The sequence below is a fragment of the Rhipicephalus sanguineus genome, chromosome 5 (assembly GCF_013339695.2).
Source record: "Rhipicephalus sanguineus isolate Rsan-2018 chromosome 5, BIME_Rsan_1.4, whole genome shotgun sequence".
Classification (NCBI taxonomy): domain Eukaryota; kingdom Metazoa; phylum Arthropoda; class Arachnida; order Ixodida; family Ixodidae; genus Rhipicephalus; species Rhipicephalus sanguineus.
Genome location: NC_051180.1, coordinates 93,480,005 through 93,492,091, shown reverse-complemented (window position 1 = coordinate 93,492,091; position 12,087 = coordinate 93,480,005). Strand labels below are relative to the sequence as shown.

At 48.9% G+C, this 12,087-nt stretch overlaps 1 protein-coding gene across 1 annotated transcript; it reads left to right on the top strand.

Annotated features, from left to right (window-relative positions):
* The first annotated feature begins 9,000 nt into the window (after nt 1-9,000).
* LOC119394839 (probable ATP-dependent RNA helicase DDX5) lies at nt 9,001-10,590 on the top strand. The gene has a single exon (XM_037662143.1). It carries the CDS (start codon nt 9,001-9,003, stop codon nt 10,588-10,590), a length of 1,590 nt encoding a protein of 529 aa, XP_037518071.1.
* Nucleotides 10,591-12,087: the final 1,497 nt, after the last annotated feature.

Here is a 12,087-nt window from a genome sequence, read left to right as displayed (position 1 = left end):
GGTCGCGGGATCGAATCCCGGCCGCGGCGGCTGCATTTTCGATGGAGGCGAAAATGTTTTGAGGCCCGTGTGCTTAGATTTAGGTGCACGTAAAAGAACCCCAGGTGGTCGAAATTTCCGGAGCCCTCCACTACGGCGTCTCTCATAATCATATCGGGGTTTTGGGACGTTAAACCCCAGATACTATTATTATTATTAACGCAAAATACCTGTCGCATACGTCATGAAACCTTTCCCCTCAGGCAAGTGTGGCGCATACCAGAGTTCATGTTATGCGGGTATGTGCCACACGCAATAGCAGAGTCTCAATTAACGCAGTAACCGCGAGCATACACATTGACAAAGAAGGACAGTGATAATAACAGTAATTAGTGGAGTTTTACGTCCCAAAACCATGATATGATTATGAGAGACGCCATAGTGAAGGGCTCCGGAAAATTTAACCATCTGATATTCCATAACCTGCACTGACATCGCACAGTACACGGGCCCCTAGCATTTCGCCTCCATCGAAATGCGACCGCCGTGGCCGGGATCGAACCCGCGACCTTCGGGTCAGCAGCCGACCACCGTAACCGCTACACCACAGCGGCCGACACAAGGAAATTAGGGAGCTGAAGACAGAGCACCCCTGGAGGACGCTGGGCTACCATCCACTCGTCCACGTGGTCCACAACGTCGACCACCTGCATTACGCAAAAACTGGGGTCAATGCTTCCTAGAATAAATTTGCCGAGAGGACCATGTCCCTCATGATTACCGGTGACTTCAGCATTGATTTATCAAAACACAACAACGACTCGTTCTTAGACGGCATGAAAGACGGCTTGTATGTGAACAGGGCATCACAACACCTCGGTGCCATGTCCAAGACAGAAGGAATCATAGATCATTTCTTCGTAAAAGCCATCCGCGGTTTCCATCAGCTCTACTATACCTCGCGCTTCGCTACACTTAGACCGTTCTTACGCGCGATCACGAACGGATCCGATGTCAAGTCCTGTCCAGCTGCTGCTGCTCACTGATCGCGGTGATAATGACCTTATTCAAGAACTGCCAAGAACCCCTTCCACATATGCACACGGGTTCGTGAAACGTGCGTGCGTTCTCGGTCATAACCGATAAGCGCATAACCGATACGACGCATAATAACTGTAACGCAACTCTCACAGCTGCAACTGCGACTGTAACGTACGTGCAGTGCGCCTGCGCGTGCCACTCGGCTGTGTACATATGTAGGGAAACTTTTCTGAATAAACCTTAATTGCGAGTAGCGCCTGTCCTGTGCGTCTGTGTTACTTCATTGTCCTATTCGAATTCGCGCTATCCACTAATGAAGAATACAAGCACTACATATCACCCTACTGCGTTTGGTGTTGGTAACACCTATGTTGCTGTTGGCATCGTTAAGCAACTGTAAACAACTGGTTGTATAATATATGTGTGTGTATACCCTTTGCACATTTCTTTAGCGTCTTTCCGTAACGTTTAGCTCAATGTGAAAAATAGCGACACAGTCACCTTCCTGTGCATGCTTCGCATAACATCGATTCCCACGGTACGTGGGATCTGTCGAATTTTTTGTCGAGATGGTTCGAGCGCCATCACGTGACTCTGCTCCACCAATGGCGACGCGTATACCTAATCGCCTGTGTTCGCTGGAGCACTCTGGCGGAAAGATAAAAGAATGTCGCAGTTGTTTAGTTATATTCTGGGGGCTTACTGGTAGCAGTATCAGCTTAAGAAGCGGAGTTCAGCCGACGTTTATTTTTTTCGCACGGTGGTGTTTCTTAGCAGTATCTTGTATCTTGAGATACACGTTTTGCGATACCGATAAGATACCCAAAGAGTATATGAGATAGTATCTAAGATACATGTATCTTCGATACTGCCCAGCACTGATTTAGGGGATGGGGCTGTCGAATGCTGTTGTCCTATGCTGTCGTATGCTGTCGTCGTCATCACATGTCACTTGGCGTAAAGCAGGCAAAACCATGTACAGCATAGCCATCCATAGCAAAAGAGCAGGAAAGGGAAGTGAAGTTGAGGAGGAGGGAAATTATGAAGGGAGTATGCTGTCATCATATGCTGCCATCTTATGTCGCCCCTTGGCGTCACGCAAGTATGGTGGCTAGAGGGGGAGGTGTCCGCAACGACGCGCCGGAGAGGCAACATTATTACATGACGATGCGGCTGCGCGGATGACATCTTGGAGCCGACAGCAGCGCCGCCGCATCGACGCTGTTCAAGCAGTTCAAGCGCGAAGGCATCTCGAAGACGACGACGCGCCACCTATTGGTGTCATGAAAAAGTGCCGCGCTGACTTGCACGGCGCAACCCCGCCGATGCTGACACCTCCTCTTCTAGTCACCATAACGCATGTAAAACCACGATAGCGTAGCCATGTATAGCAGGGGGGGTGGGGGCGAAAAATGGAAGTGAGGGAGAGGAATGATGTGAGAGTGAGAAGGATGAAAAGGAGAAAAGAAGAGGGTAAAGCATAGCATAGCCATGTATGGCGTCACGCAGGTAAAACCACGTATTGAATAGCTATGCATAGCATGGTCGTGTAATAGTGTGGAAAGGGAATCGAACGATAGGAGAGGGAAAGAAGGAGGGAAGAGTGTACAGCGTAGCATAGCCATGTGTGGCGTCACGCAGGCAGCACTGTGTTTGGCATGGTCATGTATTGTGTGGTAGTGTAAGAGTGTGGGAAAGGGATATGAGGGTGAAGAGAAGGGAAAGGAGGATGGAAGAGGGTAAAGCCATGTATGGCATCACGCAGGCAAACTATGAATAGAATAGCCATGTATGGTGTGGTCTAGTAAGGGTGTGGCAAAGGTGAGGGTGAGAAGGAGGGAACGGAGGAGGGGAGAGGATAAAGCATAGATTAGTCATGTATGGCGTCACTCAAGCAAAACCATGTATACATAGCCATCTATGTAGCGAGGGGGCGGGTAAGGGAAGTGAGCATTAGGAGTGATGTGAGAGTGAGGATGAAGGAAAGGAGGAAGGGAATGACAAAGCATATCATAGCCCTGAATAGTACTGTATTTAACGGGGGTGGAAAGGGAAGTGAGGGTGAGGAGGGGAGATGTGAGGGTGAGGAAGGAAATTAGGAGGGGGAGGACAAAGCATAACATAGCCGTGGATATTATAGCAAAAGGGGCAGTGAGGATGAGGAGGGAAAGAAGGAGGGGAGAAGGCACAACTGCATCACAAATGAAGGAATGTGACCTTTACTGAAATAAAAGGACGACTCTTGGTCGCTGTTGGGGATAAGGTGGAAAAGGGATAAGGGGATTAAAGGGTGATGAGCATCTTCACGTCACGCCTTCGCACGAGTCAGTCGACCTCTCCTACACCACTCGAAACAGGCCACTTTGACTACCATATATTGCGAGAGCTTTTTGGGCTTCATGGTCAGACTTTATTAAGTTACGTAGAGCTGTCATGTCGGCGTGCAGATGTCCAATGTGCCGTCTGCCGTTTGAGAAAGCTGCGTATGTCCAAATTAGATGTTCTAAATCTGCTCGGCACAGCGTCTGACAGTGTGTGCATCGCGTAGAAGTGTTTTCACTCGAATGTCGGGTAGCTTGCTGCCATTTGTCTAGTATGTGTGGTGTGTATGCAGAGTTGGCCATAACATTGCTTTAAAAAAAGCTTTCTTGTTGACGAGTAAACCCACACTTGTCATTTAGTATGGGCGTTGGTGTAGCTTCCAATAGTCAGTTTTTGCTGTCTGTTTTCATTTTAGTGCGAATGTAATGCATCAGTGCTCTGCTAGGAGAGCCTTCTGCCCAGATCTTCACAAATAAAGCTTTTCTTTCCTACCGTGGACGCCAAGCAGGCTCCACGTTTGGAAATCAAGCGCGCGCTTGCCCGTGAACGCGAGCATCGCAGAAGAACAAGCGAATCACTGCTCCGCACTCCCTACAGCTTTCACGTTGAGTGCAACTGCATACAATTTTTCTGTATCAAACAATAGACTTCTACCGGCCTACGTCACTCACGCCCCGTGACGTCAGGTCACGTGACCTTTCGGCGCACGTGCAACGGCGGTGGTTGGCAAAACACTCCCGCTGCCGGCTCAGCGTGGTACAGTCGCACGGTGTTTGGCGCACATTTTTTTTTTCTTTTTGAACCTTTTCCTTCATCTTTCGGTTCCAAGATTATTTGTGGTATGTGTCAAAGAACATATAAATGTGTCGTGGACTGCGTGACGAAAGATTTGCCACGCTGCTGGCTGTTTAAATTGGAGAAGTGAACCCACGTGGTGGTCTGTGCGAGGAACAGCGGCATCGTCTTCGAAAATGTGCCGCGTTTACTGTGGCGTGTAGCGTGCGTTGAAAGGCAGCGACGATATCGGTTCACCTTTGCGGACGTTGAAACTGACAATATTGTGTGTGGTGTGCGAATAACGATGAATCTTGTTTGCGAAAACATTGGCGCGTGTTGTGTCTAACAGGGCCATTTGCAGTGACCGGTTGTCAACAGAACATCAGGATTGGACATTTTATTTGACGCGATGATCTGCGAGTGCGTACATCTCAGTGTTTGTGCTGCGTGCACAAAAAAAAAAAATTAACGTGCATGATGTCCGGACTGAAGGTGAAACTATACGCACGAGCTATACCAGCGTGTTTTAGCATTGCCGAACATGCATGTACGGTTTACCACGGCGAATACAAAGAACCATACGCGTATCGCCTTTTATTGGAGCTGTACGTCTTAATGGAAGCAGTGGAGATTCTTGTTTGTCATATTCTAGTTAGCTTATTATTACGGCTCGATATTTATGAAGAGACATTCCGAGTTTGTGTACCAAGTCTAAAGGAGAGGAATAAGTATGGAAACACGTTGTAGGCATCAGCTACAGCGAAGTAGCCGCGCAAAAGATTATTATAATTAAATTATTGTGTTTAACATCTCAAAACTGCTCAGTGGATTATGAGGAACGCCGTAGGGGAAAACTTCGCTTTAATTTTCACGGGGATTTGTTAACTTCAACCGAACGCACGCCAATGAGTGTTTCCTTCTTTCCTTTTTTTTTTTTTTTCATTCATCTCCGATCAGAATCTTGCGCCGTGAGAGAATCTAATCCGTGACCTCGCGCACAGTAGCCGCCAATGCTGTGCATCGTTTAAAACTGCAGTGCAGATTTCGCGACGGAAATTGAGTACGTTCACATTCATTCCATGCTAATACTTCTGCAAACACAGTCGTCGTGAAAATGTACAACATTCGCTTTCGAAGAGCATAAGATTTTTTTATGGCTGTCATCCACGACTAGTAAATCATATGTTGACCTAGCAGAATCGTTCATTATAGGCAGTGACTATTCCTTTTAACAGCTGTGAGTTCAGAAAATAGCAATTTGCAAAAACATCTATCGAAGTAACGCAGACACATGCAGCGCTGCTATGCAGAGATCTCGCCGGCGGAACTTTCTTGCCAACCAGCGCTTGCTCCAAAGGCGGGATTAGGGGGCGGGACACTGCCAGTGACGTCCCACTGTTTGCAAACAGGGAGAGGTCTATTCTTGTGACTGATGACCTTTACTCCCGACTGATCGTGGACAAGTACGCGCTGGTAAATTTTAGGGCCGTGGCACAGGATAAGAGACGTATTCCGATATACGAAGCTATATCACTTGCTCTTATACTTGGTCCATTGATGCTTGACGGGCACCCTTGCACTTTTTTTTTTCTGTCAGCGGGACTTTCCCATCTTCCGCGCTGAGCTCGCGGTACATGTCTAAATTCATATTTATTACTTGGCAAAGCCGCGGAAAGGTGTACAGGCAAAGCTCTTATTTACTTTACATAAATTTTCTGTTTGTTGCATAAAAAACAGCGAAGCTTTCCACTGTTCGGTGGCGCCATTCATGGTGGAATAGAAAAGATGCCACCGAAGTGATAGAAATGAGAAAGAGAGAAGGAGGAAAAACAGAGATTTTAATCAGGTACGACTAAGGTCCCTAGATTTTTTTGTCATCTTTTAAATTGAAATTCTAGGGACTTTAGGTACGATTATCGCTAGCCTGCCCTGGAATGAGACAATAGGGGTCGGAAAGGGGACGAATAGAGGGAGAAAGGTGGAGGGGTAATTATTGAATGAGCGCAAGAAAAGGAAGGGTGTTCTGATTAGAGGAAAGAATGGCCGAGTAGTAGGTTCTGTGAGCGAAGACAAAGCCAGTACAGCATCCGTACTGTTGGTGCTGCACATTTCCTTTGAGAATGTACTATCGTGAGCAGTACGAACGTTAACACGGCAGCTCGTGGCAAATAGCCTCAAACTCGACGCTGGGCGTTTCGCAGCGGCCGCTCTCAGAAACAGAGCGGAAAAAGCGACGCCGTCCCGCTAACTGTTGACACTCTCGCCTCGCAAGTGTTGACACAACAAACGCTTAAGCATTGCCTTTAGGAGTTCAACGCGATAGCGATATCCGACTCCATCCTTATGTTCAGTCGCCCAACCAGTCACACACACACACACACACACACACACACACACACACACACACACACACACACACACACACACACACACACACACACACACACACACACACACACACACACACGTGTACATGTGTGTTCCCAGCATATTCTAGAATTGGTGTGGCTCTGTGGTAGAACAGCTGCAGGCCATGCCGTAGGCCTTGGTTCGAACCCACGTCGGGTACGTCATTATTTTTTCACTATTTGCATCCATGGCGATTTTTCAGTCACGGACAATGATGTTTTTTCGCTCACAACCAACGACGCTGACACCGGAATTTCTGCGACATGGGCTCTCTGACGCTGTCGCGTTAAAACAGCAGCGGAATGCGCGTCACCGGCCGCTTGCGATGGTCAAGCGCGTGTGCCACGCAAACCACGCCTGTTGGCTGTTCATAACTCGCGCAAAATATCTCTCTTTCATTCGCTTGTTTGTGTGCCTATACAAAATCAATAAACAGGAAAATTGTATAAAAAACAATCATTCAGTCTGCCCGCGTAAGCGCTACAATACGTGCTACAACATCAAGGTGTTATCTTGGTCATACGCCTCGCGTGTCGTAAGAACAGAGGCGTGTTGGGAGTCACACCAGTTCGCGGAGAAGCGTCACCTTTTACAATTTATTTCCCACAGCGACATCCAAATACTCATCGAATTGGGGCTCGAGCCTATTTGCCATGCGCTCGCGCATTCCCTCTCATATTGCGCGTGATACTACGTGAAAGTGAAATGTCTGCGCATTTACAACACGTATGCACACATATAGCATTGATTTCAACGTGGACATAAATAAAATATATTCAATAGAGCCCTTAAATATTTTACTTAACGAGTGCGGCGTCCGCCACGTCCAGGCCAGCCGGCTTCGAAACATTCTCTGACATCAATGCTTTGTGTCACGAAACATGTCGGGAATGTGTTAACTAAAGGCCCATTCTCTGACTGAGGTTGACTTGTTCTTCTTCCGATTTGTGCCGGCAGAGAATGATGTGATTATTAAAATTATAAAAGGAATAAAACGGGCGTTCTGTTATAATTGGGCGATAAGTGAAATATGGAAGTCTAACAAGACCGCAAAATCAGTGAGAAATGTTGAAACGGACACAGAAGTCAACCACTTTCTGATGGTATAGTGAAATGCACCGTTTGCAACGGGGAGTTCAATTTTTAGAAAAAAGATATATAGAACCGACAGCGATATTTAAAAAATATATTCATCGTGAAAAACGGATGATTTCGCAATCAGAGAAAATCTCATGGCTGGTCACGCTGTTGTAACGGAGGCTATACTAAGCGCACGCGAAGAACCTCGGCCGCATGTTCCGATCTGTTGTGTTCCTGCCTGTTGTGGCAGTTGTAATGCTAACAAAATAGCGAGAACCGCGAAGCAGCATGACGTAAGTTACTTCACCACCCCGCCCCCTCCCTTCAAAATTGACACGGGCCAACCACTGACAACAGCAAAATAGCTATACCTATACAACACGACAGCCAGAACCTTTTTTGCCATTCATTCCAAATGTATGGCGGCGGGATGTATACACGTAATATTGAGCGGCAAGCGTATAACGTCGCCAGGTGTCGCATGATATTAATTGTGTAACAAGCTGGTGGTTAAAACCTACCATCCCTTTACAATCCGTCCTTTTTCAATTTCCTGCGCTGCCCTCTGCCGTTTTGGTAGGGGTTTGGAAGGGGTTTGGTAGGGCCAAGGCAACCGGTATTGCCAGAAGCAAAGCCTCCGAGATGATGAGACGTTTAGCGACTTTTACGCTAGGGGAGAGCGCATGCGCGGGGGCGTCGCGAAAAAGGCGGATTGGCACAGCCATAATTCATCATGATAATCCACAGCATCAACACAGAGTGCAACTACGTAGGTGCACAAATCGCCTTAAAGATGCGCAGTTAGTACTGCGCTGCTTCGCAAAATGATGATGTATAAAGGCGCACCGGATGGCTGTCGCCTTCGAGACGTCTTGGGCGAACGCTTAAGGCAGCCTGTGAGTTTTCGATAAATACTGCCCGTTTCTTGGCTATCCGTCCACCGTGGTAATGTGATTTCGTCGTGCCACGTCATGATCGACGACGTTATCGGCATTTAACGAAAAGAGGCTGGTGTAGCATCATCAGCCGTACTTATCATCATTATCATGTTCATCATCATCATATGCCACCACCGCTGCCCGCCTCTCGCGGTGCTCATGCCGCGCGAGGTGCGAGCCAGAGATAACGTTCACGACCACGGCCGGGCTAGACACCGAAGCCGCAGCCACCGCCACTCCGCTTCGGACACTCGCCTCTGGAGACAACGGCGCGGGAACTTCGGCCCCATCACATCTCTCTCGCTACAATGGGCCGGAAGGAAATCGTGTGTCAGCCACAGTGACTAGGTGAACAGGAGGAAGGATTCGGCTGAACGTGACACAGCCGTCCGCGATTCCAAATTTTTCGGAACGACCAAGCTTGTTCTCGTGTGAACGTAAGGAGTGCGCGGAGATGGCAAACCAGCTCGTCGGCGTCAACGCTGGAGTGCAGCTGGGTCCTCCCAACGGGCCGAACGAGCCACAGCCGCCCGAACCGCCTCCGAACGCTGACGTCTTCGCGGATTTACCCGGATTCTGGAACAGGAACCTGTCGAGGGGCGATGGCCGACTTGTGATGCTTTACTTCGCGCACCAGAGAAGTGCCACGAGCGTCGACATCGTCCGCCGACCTGGACCTCCGAACTGGCGCGAGACGCACCTGCAGCCCTTCGAGAGGAATTTCTACCGCGAGCACTTCAGAACGGCGTGGCGGTCTCCCGAGGCAGTGAAGGAATATCGAGAGAAAAACGGGATAACAATTGTGAATGGACGCGGTGTCCCAAAGCCAGTGCTACACACTCACGAAGCCAACTTCCCCGCATGCCTGGTCGAAGCCCTCGAGGCGAACAACTCCACCTCCTCTCCCACACCCGCTCAAGCTCAGTGCTGGCCCGTAGCGCTAAAGGGCAGAGATCTACTCGCCGTTCTCGGAACCGGAGCCCAAGACAAGACCCTGGCTTATATCCTACCAGCCATCGTTCATGTCCTACACCAGCCGCGCCAAGAGCACCACCAGGGTTTCCAGGCACTGGTACTGACTCCGACACCCGAGGAAGCCCGCGAGATTCAGCGAGTTGTGGGCGAACTCGAAACCTACACTGGCGTTCATGCTACGTGCATCTGCTCCGGCGACCCGAAGGACCGACAACTGAAGGATCTGAGACGCGGCTTTGAAATCTGCATCGCGACACCCGGTCGTCTCCACATGTTCCTCAAGGAGGACACGTTGGACATCGGAATGTGCACGTACCTCGTCCTGGACGAAGCGGACCGCATGGTCGACATGGGGTTCGAGCAGCAGCTCATATCTATCGCCAGGTACGTCAGGCCTGATCGGCAGACCACGATGTGGATGTCGAGAAAACCGAGGCACCTGTACCGGCTTGTTGAAGCACTGCTGAATGACTATGCTGAAATTCACATCGGAATGTGTCGGGCCTCGCCAGACCAGGGCGTTGAACACGTCGTCCGCGTCTCTGCGGAGTCTGAGAAAGAGGCTGGACTTGTGGCGCTCGTAGAGGACATTCTGGGCGGGCCAGAGGAAGCAACAACCAGAAAGGTCATTGTGTTTGCCGAAACAAAGAAGCGCGTTGACGACCTGGTGCACAACCTGCGGCTCCGTGACTGGCCCGTCGTAGGCATCCACGGCGGGACTTCGGATAGTGCGCTGGTATGGGCGCTGGCAGGATTCCGCCAAAGCAAGACGCCCATCCTGGTGGCGACCGATATGTCCACGAGCCAACTGCGCTCAGACATCGTGCGCTTTGTGGTGAACTATGACTGCCCGAGTAGCGCCGATGCTTACTCGAGACGTATCAACCACGCGCTGAACTCGACAGGTCAAGAGGCTGGTGTGGCTTACACCTTTCTTGAGCCGAACGACAGCCGAGGTGCCCGGCAGATGATCGGCATCCTTCGTGCAGCAAAGGCAAAAGTCCCCCCGGAACTGTACGCGATCGCAAAGGCAACGAGGCAGCGGAAGCGTGGAGTCAGCGACATGTGATGCCCTCTGAGCCCATCATGAAAGACGTTCAAAATAGTGTGCAACCCGCCGGTTGTGTAATCCATAACGATAATTACGGTGGACGATGTTGATGGTTATATTAATTCACTTATGAAAGTATAGCACTAAAAGCCTCATTAAAAAAATTTGGAAACGGCCCGTCGACGATAACTATCCAAATACACGAATAGCATTCTTTTCAGACTATTGACCATTCTTTGTTTCTCTAAGGACACCTGCAACACATTGTAGGTGTGCTTAACCATCGCTCAAGGGACGTTACAGAGTGCCACACCGGTTGTTTCAAGAAATGTCCAAGACCCTCAAAAGTCTGGAAAATGCGATATTTGCTCGTTGTCTTCACAAGTGCTTTTTCTGTAGCGGTAGGCATCTTAAGCTGGTTAAAGACAGTATTTTGGAACGTAATTAAATAGTTTAAGTAATTTACTTTTTTAATTAGGGGAGTTAGGCAGTTATGTCAAATGGGAGAATCGAAGTTCTTCATGCGAAGAACCATCGCAGCTTTGAGATATAGAAAAAGCGGCCTGTAGTAATTATTGTGGCGTAACGAAATTAACCAAATTCAACAGCGAAACCGAAACCGCAGCACCGGTGAGCACAACAAGCAGACGACCAGAATGACGTCACTGTTCGAGACTGATTACACAGGTGTAGTTATTCCGCACCCGTTTAAGTATGTGCGCCACGCGTGCTATAACTACAAGCGCAGCCTGCACAACCACACAACGAAGTCGGTTGATGGTTGATATAACGACGTTCACGTATCTGGAAATCTGAGTTGCGTTCTTCCGCATTTCGATTTATGTCGTCGCTGAATTTGGTTGAATTTCAGTACTTCGTAATTTCTACTGGAGACCGCTTTTTCGAAATCTCAAAGATGCAATGGATTCTTCGCATGAAAGACTTCAATTCTCCTATTTGACATAACCGCCCAATTAAGCTAACTAAAAATTAATTCAACTTTCTTACTGTCCCAAATGATGTCTTTAGGCATCCTAATATGCCTGCAGCTACAGAAGAAGTAATTGTGAAAGCGTCGAACAAATATCGCATTTCCCTGGTTTTTGAGCATTTTGGACACATTTCTTGAAACACGCGGCATGTTAGATCACTTTAGGCCATTTTCTATGTTGCATGCGAGGGGTAAAGGTCTTCGCTGTGCAGTCCGTCGCCGGGGCTGCTGGGAGGCAGGCCATGTCAAAGTTGCTGAAGAACGTAGTGGTCAGTTCGTCTACTGTTTGACCCGATGGTCGCGGGATCTAATCCCGTCTGCGGCTGCCGCATTTCCATAAAGCTAGGGGCCCGTGTTACGTTTGGCCGAGCTGGGCACCGAGCTGACTCAGGAAGTACGCCGCCGGATGAAGAACAAGCTTTAATACGCTATACACTTGCCGAAAAGAAGAGATACAAAGAGATGGGTCTGGTATGCTTTCCTTTTTAAGGCATCGCCGTGACGAGAGGGGAGGGAAACAAACG

Coding starts and splice junctions, on each gene's coding strand:
- LOC119394839 (XM_037662143.1), top strand. CDS start 9,001: ATGGCAAACCAGCTCGTCGGCGTCAACGCTGGAGTGCAGCTGGGTCCT.